The sequence below is a fragment of the Symphalangus syndactylus genome, chromosome 1 (genome assembly GCF_028878055.3).
Source record: "Symphalangus syndactylus isolate Jambi chromosome 1, NHGRI_mSymSyn1-v2.1_pri, whole genome shotgun sequence".
NCBI classification, from domain to species: Eukaryota; Metazoa; Chordata; class Mammalia; order Primates; family Hylobatidae; genus Symphalangus; species Symphalangus syndactylus.
In genome coordinates this window covers 37,054,625-37,071,545 of record NC_072423.2, presented here as the reverse complement: position 1 = coordinate 37,071,545, position 16,921 = coordinate 37,054,625, and the positions used below count along the sequence as shown (strand labels likewise).

Here is a 16,921-nt window from a genome sequence, read left to right as displayed (position 1 = left end):
CAGGAAATACAGAGAATGCCACAAAGATACTCCTCGAGAAGAGCAACTCCAAGACACATAATTGTCAGATTCACCAAAGTTGAAATGAAGGAAAAAAATGTTAAGGGCAGCCAGAGAGAAAGGTCAGGTTACCCACAAAGGGAAGCCCATCAGACTAACAGCGGATCTCTCGGCAGAAACTCTACAAGCCAGAAAAGAGTGGGGGCCAATATTCAACATTCTGAAAGAAAAGAATTTTCAACCCAGAATTTCATATCCAGCCAAACTAAGCTTCACAAGTGAAGGAGAAATAAAATTCTTTACAGACAAGCAAATGCTGAGAGATTCTGTCACCACCAGGCCTGCCCTAAAAGAGCTCCTGAAGGAGGCACTAAACATGGAAAGGAACAACTGGTACCAGCCACTGCAAAAACATGCCAAATTGTAAAGACCATCAACACTATGAAGAAACTCCATCAACTAACTAGCAAAATACCCAGCTAACATCATAATCACACACGACAATATTAACCTTAAATGTAAATGAGCTAAATGCTCCAATTAAAAGACACAGACTGGCAAATTGGATAAAGAGTCAAGACCCATCAGTGTGCCGTATTCAGGAATCCCATCTCACGTGCAGAGACACACATAGACTCAAAATAAAGGGATGGAGGAAGATCTACCAAGCAAATGGAAAACAAAAAAAAGCAGGGGTTGCAATCCCAGTCTCTGATAAAACAGACTTTAAACCAACAAATATCAAAAGAGACAAGAAGGCCATTACATAATGGTAAAGGGATCAATTCAACAAGAAGAGCCAATTATCCTAAATATATATGCACCCAATACAGGGGCACCCAGATTCATAAAGCAAATCCTTAGAGACCTACAAAGAGACTTAGACTCCCACACAATAATAATGGGAGATTTTAACACCCCACTGTCAACATTAGACAGATCAACAAGACAGAAAGTTAACAAGGATATCCAGGAATTGAACTCAGCTCTGCACAAAGTGGACCTAATAGACATCTACAGAACTCTCCACCCCAAATCAACAGAATATACATTCTTCTCAGCACCACATAGCACTTACTCCAAAATTGACCATACAGTTGGAAGTAAAGCACGCCTCAGCAAATGTAAAAGAACAGAAATTATAACAAACTGTCTCTCAGACCACAGTGCAACCAAACTAGAACTCAGGATTAAGAAACTCACTCAAAACTATACAACTACATGGAAATTGAACAACCTGCTCCTGAATGACTATTGGGTACATAACGAAATGAAGGCAGAAATAAAGATGTTCTTTGAAACCAATGAGAACAAAGATACAACATACCAGAATCTCTGGGACACATTTAAAGCAGTGTGTAGAGGGAAATTTATAGCACTAAATGCCCACAAGAGAAAGCAGTAAAGATCTAAAATTGACACCTTAACATCACAATTAAAAGAACTAGAGAAGCAAGAGCAAACACATTCAAAACCTAGCAGAAGGCAAGAAATAACTAAGATCAGAGCAGAACTGAAGGAAATAGAGACACAAAAAACCCTTTAAAAAAATCAATGAATCCAGGAGCTGGTTTTTTTGAAAAGATCAACAAAATTGATAGACTGCTAGCAAGACTAATAAAGAAGAAAAGAGAGAAGAATCAAATAGACGCAATAAAAAATGATAAAGGGGGTATACCACCGATTCCACAGAAATACAAACTACCATCAGAGAATACCATAAACACCTCTACACAAATAAACTAGAAAATCTAGAAGAAATGGATAAATTCCTGGACACATACACCCTCCCAAGACTAAACCAGGAAGAAGTTGAATCCCTGAATACACAAATAATAGGCTCTGAAATTGAGGCAATAATTAATAGCCTACTAACCAAAAAACATCCGGGACCAGATGGATTCACAGCTGAATTCTACCAGAGGTACAAAGAGGAGCTGGTACCATTCCTTCTGAAACTATTCCAATCAATAGAAAAAGAGGGAATCCTCCCTAACTCATTTTATGAGGCCAGCATCATCCTGATACCAAAGCCTGGCAGAGACACAACAAACAAAGAGAATTTTAGACCAATATCCCTGGTGAACATCAATGCAAAAATCCTCCATAAAATACTGGCAAACTGAATCCAGCAGCACATCAAAAAGCTTATCCACCATGATCAAGTGTGCTTCATCCCTGGGATGCAAGGCTGGTTCAACATATGCAAATCAATAAATGTAATCCATCATATACACAGAACCGAAGACAAACACCACAGAATTATCTCAATAGATGCAGAAAAGGCCTTTGACAAAATTCAACAGCCCTTCATGCTAAAAACTCTCAATAAATTCGGTATTGATGAGACATATCTCAAAATAATAAGAGCTATTTATGACAAACCCACCACCAATGTCATACTGACTGGGCAAAAACTGGAAGCATTCCCTTTGAAAACTGGCACAAGACAGGGATGCCCTCTCTCACCACTCCTATTCAACATGGTGTGGGAAGTTCTGGCCAGGGCAATCAGGCAGGAGAAAGAAATAAAAGATATTCAATTAGGAAAAGAGGAAGTCAAATTGTCTCTGCAGATGATGTGATTGTATATTTAGAAAACTCCATCATCTCAGCCCAAAATCTTCTTAAGCTGATAAGCAACTTCAGCAAAGTCTGATACAAAATCAATGTGCAAAAATCACAAGCAAGCCTATACACCAATAACAGACAAACAGAGAGCCAAATCATGAGTGAATTCCCATTCACAATTGCTTCAAAGTGAATAAAATACCTAGGAATCCAACTTACAAGGGATGTGAAGGGCCTCTTCGAGGAGAATTATAAACCACTGCTCAATGAAATAAAAGAGGACACAAACAAATGGAAGAACATTCCATGCTCATGCATAGGAAGAATCAATATTGTGAAAATGACCCTACTGCCCAAGGTAATTTGTAGATTCAATGCCATCCCCATCAAGCCACCAATAACTTTCTTCACAGAATTGGAAAAAACTACTTTAAAGTTCATGTGGAACCAAAAAAGAGCCTGCATTGCCAAGACAATCCTAAGCCAAAAGAACAAAGCTGCAGGCATCACACTACCTGACTTCAAACTATACTACAAGGCTACAGTAACCAAAACAGCATGGTACTGGTACCAAACCAGAGATATAGACCAACGGAACAGAATAGAGCCCTCAGAAATAATGCCACACATCTACAACTATCTGATCTTTGACAAACCTGACAAAAACAAGAAATGGGGAAAGGATTCCCTATTTAATAAATGGTGCTGGGAAAACTGGCTAGCCATATGTAGAAAGCTGAAACTGGATCCCTTCCTCACACCTTATACAAAAATTCATTCAAGATGGATTAAAGACTTAAATGTTAGACCTAAAACCATAAAAACCCTTACCATTCAGGACATAGGCATGGGCAAGGACTTCATGTCTAAAACACCAAAAGCAATGGCAACAAAAGCCAAAATTGACAAATGGGATCTAATTAAACTAAAGAGCTTCTGCACAGCAAAAGAAACTACCATCAGAGTGAACAGGCAACCTACAGAATGGGAGAAAATTTTTGCAATCTACCCATCTGACAAAGGGCTAATATCCACAATCTACAAAGAACTTTAACAAATTTACAAGAAAAAATCAAACAACCCCATCAAAAAGTGGGCAAAGGATATGAACAGACACTTCTCAAAAGAAGACATTTATGCAGCCAACAGACACATGAAAAAATGCTCATCATCACTGGCCATCAGAGAAATGCAAATCAAAACCACAATGAGATACCATCTCACACCAGTTAGAATGGTGATCATTAAAAAGTCAGGAAACAACAGGTGCTGGAGAGGATGTGGAGAAATAGGAACACTTTTACACTGTTGGTGGGACTGTAAACTAGTTCAACCATTGTGGAAGACAGTGTGGCGATTCCTCAAGGATCTAGAACTAGAAATACCATTTGATCCAGCCATTCCATTACTGGGTATATACCCACAGGATTATAAAGCACGCTGCTATCAAGACACATGCACACGTATGTTTATTGCAGCACTATTCACAATAGCAAAGACTTGGAACCAACCTAAATGTCCATCAATGATAGACTGGATTAAGAAAATGTGGCACATATACAGCAGGGAATACTATGCAGCCATAAAAGAGGATGAGTTCATGTCCTTTGTAGGAACATGGATGAAGCTGGAAACCATCATTCTGAGCAAACCATCCCAAGGACAGAAAACCAAACACCGCATGTTCTCACTCATAGGTGGGAATTGAACAATGAAAACACTTGGACACAGGGTGGGGAACATCACACACCAGGGCCTGTTGTGGGGTGGCAGGAGCAGGGAGCGATAGCATTAGGAGATATCCCTAACATAAATGACGAGTTAATGGGTGCAGAACACCAACATGGCACATGTATACATATGTAACAAACCTGCATGTTGTGCACATGTACCCTAGAACTTAAAGTATAATAAAAAAAATCAAAAAATTAAAATTTATTGCCAAAAGATATAAACAGTTCACGGAAAAGGAAATACCAATACCCCTTAAACATATGAAAATAAACACAACCTTAATTATTAAAGAAAGACAAATAAAACCATAAGGACCACTATCCAAAACTTCCTGAACTGGGTATCAAAAAGAAAAACGACTGCTATTAGTCACACTGAAAAATGTGTTTTTTTTTTTGTGTGTGTGTGTGTGTGTGTGTGTGTGTGTGTGTGAATTTACCCTCAAAAGACAGAGAAATAGGCCCTCTACCTCTGAGGTAAAGGGAAATGAGAAGTATAGACTTCGTCACGATTACACCAACCCCTTCCTGAAAATTGGTAAAGAAAATAACTGAAGTGCTTACCTTTAATTAGTAATAAATACATTAAGAACTATATCTTACATAACCTAATTGATGATGTAAAGTCCCCTTTACAGAAGAATTCCAGTTATTAAATGTAGAAATGACCAAATTAGAAATATTACCATTTTGTAACCTCTTATAAAACAAGTGATTCAGGCAAAAATCAATAGATGCTAAAATACACTCAAAACTCTTGATCAATCTTAGCATGATAACTGGTATAAAACACACTTTTTCTACATATGGAATACCTTACCAAAAATGATTAACCTAAATTTTATCAAGCTTTTAAATCTCATTTCCAATTTACAGGAAATATATGGAATAAAAGAACAAGTTACAAGGTGTGAGAAGCAATCAGATAAATACAGAAGATGGAACATTCTACAGAAAAACTGACATAATTTGTTTTAAAAATGACATGAAGGAAAAAAATAGTGGCAAGGGTGGGAAGTGGATATTTATATTCTACATTAAAAGACATTTAAGAACAAGAACCATCAAGTGCAACATATGCACCTTATTTGGCTCCTAATTGTAATAAACTATTAAAACAACTTTAATTTAAATTTAATTAAAATTTAAATATGGAAAAATTTAAATATGAACTGGGTAGCAGAAATTATTGTTAATTTTGTTAGGTGTAATAATGGTATTATGGTTATGTAAAAAAAAAGGACTTTAAGATATTTAAAAAACAATAATGAACAAAATATAGAAACAACCCAGTGTCTATTAATTTCTGAATGAACAAAATGTAGTGTATCCATACAATGGAGTATCACTCAACAATATCCAAATGTCTATTAATTTCTGAATGGACAAACAAAATGCAGTATATCCATACAATGGAGTATCACTCAGCAATAAAAAGGAATGGAGGTTGGGTCCAGTGGCTCATGCTTATAATCCCAACACTTTCAGAGGCAGAGGAAGGAGGATCACTTGAGGCCACGTGTTCGTTCAAGACCAGCCTGGGCAACACGGTGGCAAGACCTTGTGTCTACAAAAAATTTTTTAAAAAGCAGCCAGGCATGGCGGTGCATGCCTGTGGTACCAGCTACTCGGGAAGGTGAAGTGGAAGGATCACTTGAGCCCAGGAGTTCAAGGCTATAGTGAGCTACGATCGCACCACTGCAATCCAGCCTGGGCAACAGAGTGAGACCTTGTCTCAAAAGAAAAAGAAAAAAAGGAATGCAAGTACTGGAGCATGCTACAACATGTATGAATATTACTCAGTGAAAGAAGCCAGTCACGGCTGGGTGCAGTGGCTCACACTTGTAATCCCAGCACTTTGGGGTGCTGAGGATTGCTTGAGCCCAGGAGTTCAAGACCAGCCTGGGTAACAGAGAAAGACCCCATCTCTAAAACAGTAGAAGAAAAGAAAAGAAAGAAGCCAGTCACAAAAGACCACCTATTGTTACAATTCTATTTACATGAAACGTCTAGAAGAGGCAAAGTTAGTAGTAGTTATTAAATTAGTGGCTGGACGCAGTGTCTCACGCCTATAATCCTTTGGGAGGCTGAGGAAGGTGGATCACTTGAGGTCAGGGGTTCGAGACCAGCCTGGCCAACATGGTGACATCTCATCTCCACAAAAAACACAAAAATTAGCCAGGCATGATGGCATGCAACTGTAAGCCCAGTTACTCGGGAGGCTGAGGCAGGAGAATTGCTTGAATCCAGGAGGCAGAGTTTGCAGTGAGCAGAGATCACGCCACTGAACTCTAGCAGACTGAGACTCCCTCTCAAAAAATAAATAAATAAATAAGTGGTTGCTAGTGCAATCTAGAGTTTGGGGGAGTGTCTGCTAATGGGCATGGGATAGGGTTCCTTTCTGGGATGATAATGTTCTAAAATTGGTGATTGTTACACAATTCTGTGAATAAAAACACTGAATAATACACTTTAAATGGGTGAACTACATGATATATGAAACATATCTCAAAAAGTGTATTATTTTTCTATTGCTACTACAAAAGTTATCAAAATTTAGTGGTGTCAACAACATAAATTTATTATCTTACAGTTCTGTAGGTCAGAAGTCTGACACTCAATGAGCTAAGATCAGGATGTCAATGAGGCTGCATTCCTTTCCGAAGGCTCTAGAGGGAAATCTGCATCCTTGCCTCTGCCAGCTTCTAGAAGCTGCTCATATTTCTTGCTCATGACCTCCCTACCATCTTCAAAGCCAGCAAGGGCAGGCTGAGTCCTCCTCACATCACATCTGACTTTCTCTTCTACCTCCCTCTTCCACTTTCAAGAAGCCTTGTGATTACATTGGGCCTGCCCAGATAATCCAAGATAATCTCCCTGTTTTAAGGTCAGCTGATTAGTAACCTTAATGCCTTTTGCTACTTTAATTCCCCTTCACCATGTAATGTAACATATTCAGATTCTGCAGACAAGGACGTGGACATCTTTGGGGGGCTACTATTCTGCCTATCATAATAAAACTCTTAAAAAGTAAATAAAAATTTTTTAAATCTAGTTATTGAGTGTATGGGAATTCAATATTCTATTCATTCTACATTATTATTGTCTGTCAGTTTTTGTAATAGAATTAAAAATGAGATATTGTTTTTCACCTCTGAAACTGGCAAAGGTCAAAGGTCTAAAAATGCATCAAACTGACAAAGACATGGGGAAACACACCTCTCATGCATTGCTGGTAGATGTGTAAATTGCTACAACTTCCATGGAGTACAATTTGGCATAGCTACCAAATTGCAAATGCACATACACTTTGACCCAGCAATTCTACTTCAAGGAATTTATACTAAAGATTTGTGTGTATGAGAAATGATGTATGTGGCAGTAACTGTTATAACAAAGACCGGAAACATCTAAATGTTCTTCAACAGAAAAACCAATTAAATATATTCTACAGATACTCCACAGCCATTAAAAAGAATAAGGAAGTTGCATATGTGCTACATATACAAGATATATTTTACTTAACTGTGGGGAAAAAGGCAAGGGACAGAACAGTACGTGTAGTATGCTACCATTTGTATTTAAACAATTTTGTGAAACTGTATGGGACATATGCTTAAGTAACCTCTATTATCTCTAGAATGATTCAAAATAAACTGCTACCAGTGATCACCTCTAGAGAAGGGAGGTGGCTACTGAGTTGGGTAAAAAGAAAAGCTTATTTTCTACTTTCAAATCTTTTGGATTTTCTACTGATCTATGTATGACAGATAGACTAGATAGATAGACAGAACATTTCTAAATTTTTTTTAATCAGCATACCACACAAGTTGATACGGTCCTCTATTCAAATTTTCAATCTCCAGGCAATCTCTTACCTGCTAGTTGGTGCAGGGAAAGAAAACGAGAGAAGCTGATTCCAGAACGGGTCATTCTCAGAGATAGATTCCGTGCCTGATAACTTTTTCAAGTACTCATTTTTAGGAAGATCACCAATTCTGCTGCTATTCGATCCCATCTTCTAGCTTAAGCAGATAATTTGTCCTTAAACCTGCATTTCCAAAAGACAACCTATAAAAAATAAAAATAAAAAAACTTTAAACTTGTTCAAAAGTCATCATGCTTTGTCTACATATAAAAAAAGTATAAACTTACTAAAGAAAATCGCATCTTTCTGTATTTATAACTATATTAGACATCAGATACAAAGTTACAAGAAATACGGGGCTAGGCCAGGCATGGTGACTCACGCCTGTAATCCCAACACTTTGGGAGGCCAAGGATGGCAGATCACGAGGTCAAGAGATTGAGACCATCCTGGCCAACATGGTGAAACCCCGTCTCTACCAAAAATACAAAAATTAGCTGGGCATGGTGGCACACACCTGTAGTCCCAGCTACTCAAGAGGCTGAGGCAAGAGAATCACATGAACCCAGGAGGCGGAAGTTGCAGTGAGCCAAGATCGCGCCACTGCACTCCAGCCTGGCGACAGAGCAAGACTCCATCTCAAAAAAAAAAAGAAATATGGAGCTAACACCTGTCTTAGCCAATACAAACACAAAAATCCAAATCTATATTGTACTTGTACCATGTATCTTAGGATGGGCATAGCTCTGCCCAAGAAAATGTCTCAAAGCAAAATCATAATAATGGTAACTTATAATTAGTCTGAAAATGAAGTTGTTTTACAACCAAAACAATGGTGACAAAGAAATACAGAAATCTGGATGGCTTGAATGTACAAGGAAGGGAACATAGCTCAAGTAATTACCATGTGCTACTTCTACTTATGGGGGTCATAGGGACAAACCTGAATTACCCACTTCAAGTGAAAGAGATCCCAATTACAAAGGAATCACATTTAATGTTTCTCTCATTCTGCTGTAGGGCACATATGTAGCTTTTGTTGATATGCCTCTTCCCCTGAACCATGCACATTTTTAAGACAGGAATTATCTTATTCATCTTTCTATGCCCACTGTCTAGACTAGCATGTAAAAAATTCCCTAAACAGTATGTTGAAGGAACAAGGGAGTTAATAAATAAGTAGTATCCACGAGGCTCTTCCAAAGTCAGTATTGGTTGTTCTCAGTCACTAAGGGAAGAAAACTAATAGTTTAGTTACAAATATGAATCACTGTCTTCCTTAAATCACACTTAACATAGTTTTAGCTCATGTTTTATCTTGATTTGTTCAGAAAAGGTCTCCCATTGAATAATAAAATGGTGATAAGATAAATAATACATTATACTATTTTAAAATTACCATCACAATGAAAGGAAACTACATGGGCTCAGGGACCAAAGGTGGCTCAGGTCAGGTAAGAATGTATATTAGTGACTCACTTTCTTCCTCATGTCCCTTCTCATTCCACAAAGGCACTGAAGCCATGGTCAGAATTTGGAAGCTGGATTGAGCTGCTTATTCTGAGAGCAAGATGCTTCCCTGATGATGCACATGGACAGCTGGTCTTCTGAATCTGAGATAGAAATACTGATCTGGCTCCTCATCGCCTGCCCCTGAACCTGAGGCCAGCCACTACTTTCATCCTTCCTGCAAGGGGACAGGGGCCCTAATAACTCAATTCAACTTCAACTGAATAATAATTCATCTTCAGTTAAGCCTCTATATTAAGACAGCTAATCATAAGGTTTAATTTCTTAAAGTAGGGCTTGTTAAGCCCAATTAGAAAATGCTATAAAAGAAATACCCTGAAGGCCAGGCACGGTGGCTCACACCTATAATCCCAGCACTTTGGGAGGCCAAGGCGGGCAGATCACCTGAGGTCCGGAGTTCAAGACTAGCCTGACCAACATGGAGAAACCCCCTCTCTACTCAAAATCCAAAATTAGTCTGGCATGGTGGCGCATGCCTGTAATCCCAGCTACTAGGGAGGTTGAGACAGAAGAATCACTTGAACCCAAGAGGCGGAGGTTGCAGTGAGCCGAGATCACACCATTGCACTCCAGCCTGGGTGACAAGGGCAAGACTCTGTCTCAAAAAAAAAAAAAGAAAGAAAGAAATACTCTGAAATATATAAATTCCTAACTTAAAATAGTATTTTAAGTTATCAAAATTATAAGGGGACATAATACACTAGTGAAAATGAATGAAACAGAGCTAAATGGATACATCTCAAAAATATAAAATGTTTTAAAAAAAAAAGTAAGCTACCTAATAGATATGCTATGCTTTCATTTATAAGATTTTAAAACAGGCAAAAAATATTATGGATTTATTCATAGCTAGCACTTGTATTAAAACTTTTTTTTTTTTTTTAAGAAACAGGGCCTCACTCTGTTGCTGAGTACAATGCTAGAGTACAGTGGCGTGATTATAGCTCATTGTAACCTCAAACTCCTGGGCTCAAGGGATCCTCATGCCTCAGCCTCCTAAGTAGCTGGAACTACAGGTACATGCCACCAAAGCCCAGCTACTATTCTGTGTTTGGTAGAGATGGGGTCTCACTGTGCTGCCCAGGCTGGCTCGAAATCTTTCTGCCCTGGCTTCAACCACAGTGCTGACATTACAAGCATGAGCTACTGAGCCTGGCCAAGAGGAAATAATTTAACTAGAAATCTATAGCTTTTCAAGCTACCAATTAGGTTTGAAAGTAGAATAAAAACATTTTCTGATTTGCCAAGATTCAAAAGACCTCCTAGGAACCTACAAGGAAGCTACAAGATGTACTCCTTCCACATGAGGGAACAAGCCAAGAAAAAGGAAGAAATTCAAGAAACAGGGGATCCAACACAGGGCAGTGGTATAGAGAATCACAGCCATGCAGCAGGCTGGGACAAGAACCAAAACAGCTCCCGGATCAACCAGGAGAAGAAAGCATAGAACTGACAGTTCACTTGATGTGTCTAACCTTATTCTGTGGAATGTTACAATACTGTAGGAGAATTTGGAAGCAATGAATAATAGTTATATGGAGAATAAAGTAAATAATTTCGTATAGACTATAAACTTTGGGAAGAACAAATTATTCAAGAAAGGTCATGTAATCATAGTATACAACTAAATTCGACAGTAATGAACATTTATATAATCACTATCATATAAATACTAAATATTTAACCAAAAATTGTGAGTTAACTCTACTGAGAAGATTCCGGAAGACGCAGCAGGATTGGTGGTCTACGAGTGCTAAACCTTCATCTTCCATAATAGGTAGTGCTCAATAGAAAATATGTAAAGTTAGTAAATCAAAAAACAGTAAAAACTTATTAGTTGTAAATAAGGAAGTAGGGCCAGGTGTGGTGTAATCCCAACATTTTGGGAGGCCGAGGCAGGCGGATCACTTAAGGCCAGAAGTTTGAGACTAACCTGGTCAACATAGTGAAAACCTGTCTCTACTAAAAATACAAAAATTAGCTGGGCATGTTGGAGCATGCCCGTAATCCCAGCTCCTCAGGAGGCTAAGGCACGAGAATCACTTGAACCTGGGAAGTGGAGATTGCAGTGAGTCGAGATTGTGCCACCGCAATCCAGCCTGGGCAACAGAGTGAAACTCTTGTCTCAAATTAAATAAATAAGGAGGTAAATAGCAAAAAGCAACAGCTTATAGATTTTAAAGTGGTGGCCAGGCGCGGTCGCTCACACCTGTAATTCCAGCACTTTGGGAGGCCAAGGCGGATGGGTCACCTGAGGTCAGGAGTTTGAGACCAGCCTTACCAATATGATGAAACCCTGTCTCTACTAAAAATACAAAAATAAGGCCGGGCGCGGTGGCTCACGCCTATAATCCCAACACTTTGGGAGGCCGAGACGGGCGGACCATGAGGTCAGGAGATCAAGACCACCCTGGCCAACATGGTGAAACCTTGTCTCTACTAAAATACAAAAAAATTAGCCAGGTGTGGTGGCACGTGCCTGTAGTCCCAGCTACTAGGGAGGCTGAGGCAGGGGAATTGCTTGAACCTGGGAGGTGGAGGTTGCAGTGAGCTGAGATCTTGCCACTACACTCCAGCCTGGGCAACAGAGCAAGACTCCATTTGAAAAAAAAGAAAAATTAGCTGGGCATGGTGGCGGGTGCCTGTAATCCCAGCTACTTGGGAGGCTGAGACAGGAGAATCACTTGAACCCGGGAGGCGGAGGTTGCAGTGAGCCAAGATCGAACCATTGCATTCCAGCCTGGGCAACAAGAGCGAAACTCCATCTCAAAAAACAAAAAAAAAGAAAAAGAAAGTGGCCACCCCTGTGGAAAAGGACTCTGGAGTGGGGAGGGTGGTAGAACAGTTTTTTATATTAAGTCTGTCATATTAGTTGACTTTTCAAAATCACGTCCATATACTACTTTGATTAAAAATAAAATATTTTCTGGCCAGGCACAGTGGATCATGCCTGTAATCACAGCAACTCGGGAGGCTGAGGCAGGAGGATCACTTGAGGACAGGGGTTAGACACCAGCCTGGGCAATATAGCAATACCCTGTCTCTAAAAAAAATTGTTTTAATTAGCCAGGTGTGGTGGTACATGGAGATTTCAACAACAACAACAACAACAAAAAGCACAACCCATAAAAGAAAAAAATTTATAAACTGGGCTTCATCAAATTAAAAACTTTTGGGCCAGGTGTGGTAGCTCATGCCTACAATCCCAGCACTTTAGGAAGCCAGGGCAGGCAGATCACTTGAGGTCAGGAGTTCAAGACCAGTCTGGCCAACATGGTAAAACCTCATCTCTACTAAAAATACAAAAATTAGCAGAGCATGGTGGTGTGCACCTATAATCCCAGCTACTAGGGAGACTAAGGCACAAGAATCACTTGAAACCAGGAGGCAGAGTTTTCAGTGAGCCAAGATCATGCCACTGCACTTCAGTCTGGGCGACAGAGCATGACTCCATCTCAAAAAAAAAAAAAGAAGTGAAATGAAGGACAGCAATGTATATGTGAACTGAAAATACAACAGACAGGCAGAAGGAATTAGGAATACTTTGTTATTATAAGGTATTGTGCAATCTGTGAAGTGGTGATGTTGTTATTATATTATTTAAAAGCAATCTTAGATTGCTTGTAAATGTAGATTGCAAACTCTAGGGTAAACACTAAAACAGTAAAAAAAAAAAAAAAGTATAATTGATATGCTAAGAAAAGAGAAATCTAATCTCATAAAATTCTCAATTAAAACCACAAGGCCGGGCACAGTGGCTCACGCCTGTAATCCCACCACTTTGGGAGGCTGAGGCAGGTAGATTACCTGAGGTCAGGAGTTAGAGACCAGCCTGGCCAACATGGTGAAACCCCATCTCTACTAAAAATATAAAAAATTAGCCAGGTGAAGTGGCGGACGTCTGTAATCCCAGCTACTCAGGAGGCTGACGCAGGAAAATCGCTTGAACCCAGGAGGTGGAGGTTGCAGTGAACCGAGATCGCGCCATTGCACTCCAGCCTGGGCAACAAGAACGACACTCCATCTCAAAAAAAAAAAAAAAAAACAAAAACAAACAAACAAAAAAGAATCTACATGTCCTAGAGAGGTGCCAACAAATCAGACTAATAGGTACGTTCTTTCACAACCACTAGGATTGTTTTTACATATTAAGTTACTTTATCATCCATATTATACATGATGAGATATTAGGATCTCATATTCTAGTTACTCGGTGTCCTATTATAGAATGTTCTTTCACTTAGACTAGTTTTCCAAAATAAATTTATTTACTTATTTTAGAGATAGGGTCTCACTCTGTCACCCACACTAGAGTGCAGTGGCATGAACATAGTTCACTGTGGCTTCAAACTCCTGAATTCAAGCAATCCTTCCGCCTTAGCCTTCTGAGTAGCTGGGATTACAGGTACATGCCATCACACCCTGCTAACTTTTTAAAATTTTTTTGTAAAGATGGGCATCTTGCTATGTTGCTGAGGCTAATCTCAATCTCCTGGCCTCAAGAGACCCTCTTGCCTAGGTTTCCCAAAGCACTGGGATTAGAGGAATGAGCCACCTCTTCCAGCTACCCAATAAATTATTTCTTTCAAATTTTATTCCAAATTGAACTTTTTCAATAAAAGCAAAATAAGTAATGTTCTTGGGTCCTCTGGGATTCTGCATTAATTTCATTAACTCTGAGCAGTATACAACAGATTTTGTCCTCCACCACCTGCTTAAGGATATTGCTAGTTCCTTTTTAGCCAAACCTTTCAAATTATTTTTATTTGTCCAATAATCCCTGTGACCCTGAATATGCCTCAATAAAATATATGTTTAAACAAATGAGTAAAAAAGACCTTGACTACTTGTTTACAGTGTGCTATTTATCAGGGGACTCATGCTAATTAGCAGTTAGGATTGTAGGCCTAATATTAGTGTACTGAATAAGCACCTCTAACTGTATGGATGAAAGTGGGTTAGTTCAAAGAGTGTTGGTTTACTGACAGCAATTTAAGTATGGGTCCTCCTGGCTCTACCATGTACTCAATTTTCCTTCTCTGTGCTTCATTAAAATTAACAGGATAAAAATGACACCAGATCAAAAGAAATGAGAATCATAACAATTTGTTCTCAGTTAAATAGACCAGTATCTTACTTTTTTAATGTGGCAACTTAAAAGCAAGCAATTTTACTCTGGGAGTTTAAGTATATGAATGCTGATTTTCAAAAGAACAAAATTTGATTTTGGAATCAACCTCCTCCTCCCACCAGGTGAGGCAACAATGAGAAGCAATACTATCAAAGAGTCTACTAACAAAATTTGTCAGATGTTTTTATTTTATGTTCTTTTTGTATCAGTAATATTCATGGTACAAAATACAAAAACTTCAAAGGATATACAGTGAAAAGTCTCCTTCCCATCCCATCTTCTTTTTTTTTATTTTTTTTTATTATACTTTAGGTTTTAGGGTACATGTGCACAATGTGCAGGTTTGTTACATATGTATCCATGTGCCATGTTGATTTCCTGCACCCATTAACTCGTCATTTAGCATTAGGTATATCTCCTAATGCTGTCCCTCCCACCTCCCCCAACCCCACAACAGTCCCCGGAGCGTGATGTTCCCCTTCCTGTGTCCGTGAGTTCTCATTGTTCAATTCCCACCTATGAGTGAGAACATGCAGTGTTTGGTTTTTTGTCCTTGCGATAGTTTACTGAGAATGATGTTTTCCAATTTCATCCATGTCCCTACAAAGGACACGAACTCATCATTTTTTATGGCTGCATAGTATTCCATGGTGTATCCCATCCCATCTTCTAACCACCTTCTCAACTCAGAGAAAACATTCACAGTTTCTTGGGCATCATTCCACAGACATTCTGTGTATATACAAACATATGTTCAACCTCTTTTTAAACAAACCATAGCATATGACATATTCCTCTCTGCTATTCCCACTCATCAATATATAGGAAGTCATTATATATCCATATATGAAGCACTTCATTCCTTTTTACAACTGTGTAACATTCTATTTTATAATTTCTCAAATACCATATTGATGTACATTTAGGTAGTCTACATCTTTTGCTATTACAAATCATTCTCCAAGTAATAAAAAATAAATGTCATTCTCCAATAAGATACATACATTACGTATATCTTATACTATCACTTACATAAGCATATAAAATATTTCACACATGTATGAGTAGACAGATATGACAAACCCAGAGAAATAGAATTGCTGGGTCAAAGGGTATATGCATTTGTCATTTTGATAGATACTGCCTGGCTGCCTTCTATAGAGGTTGTACCAACTTGGATTCTCACCAGCAATGTCTATTTCTCTACTCCACAGCCGCCCTTGTTTAATCAAACTTTCTGATCCTTGCCAACTTAGATTTTAAAAAAAAAACAGTTTTTCAATACAATTTTATTTTGCATCTCTCTTGCCGTGAATAAGGCCATTACCTGTTCATATCCTATGACTGTTTTCTACTGGTTTATAGGAAATAAACTTTATTTTCAAAGCGGCTAGGACAGACCACAAAATTAAGTCTTAAATCAAACACCTGTACACCTGTAATCCCAGCACTTCGGGAGACAGAGCAGGAAGATTGCTTGAGCCCAGGAATACAAGGCCAGCCTGGGCAAGACCCCATCTATACATAAAATTTAAAAACTAGCTGGGCATGGTGGCTCAAGCCTGTGGTCCCAGCTACTCAGAAGGATCGCTTGAGCCCAGGAGTTCGACGCTGCAGTGAGCCACGTCTACAGCACTGCACTGTGCAACAGAGCAAGATTTTGTATCAAAAATAAAATTAATAAATCAAAATAACTGCTCAGTCCAAGAACACTATGAAATCTTTCTAAAACAATATGAATAAAGCCTACAAGCATATCAGGAGAGACACTGAACAGAACGTTAACAAAAAAAATTGAGACAGCCAATTGAGTAAAGAGTACAGTGCCTCCTTCCCCGTTTTTTCTCACCAAACCCTAGAAATAATATAAATGATATTTTTTAAATAGCCAGTGATTACACAGCCATGCTCAAAAAATAACAGGGGGCCAGAAGCTGTGAAGAATTCCCATAAAATAGAAAACAGCTGGAGATGGACTAAAAAGGGAAATAGCATCCCAGAGCAGGTTCAAGGGCCTTCAAGGGCACCATCCCAAAGAGTGTGAACAGGAACTCCAGCACAAAAGCAGAAAGGCCAGAAAAAGGCCCA

The 16,921-nt window shown here is 38.8% G+C and overlaps 1 protein-coding gene across 22 annotated transcripts in view; it reads right to left on the bottom strand.

The window, feature by feature from the left end:
* DYM (dymeclin) overlaps positions 1-16,921 on the bottom strand; it is a 400,594-nt gene that overhangs the window by 372,424 nt on the left and 11,249 nt on the right. For all 22 annotated transcript variants that reach the window (XM_055299796.2, XM_055232593.2, XM_055232612.2 and 19 more), the window contains exon 2: positions 8,183-8,375. In XM_055299796.2, the coding sequence (XP_055155771.1) occupies positions 8,183-8,322 (140 nt within the window). In that variant the 5' untranslated portion in view covers positions 8,323-8,375. The remainder of the gene's footprint in view (positions 1-8,182; positions 8,376-16,921) is intronic.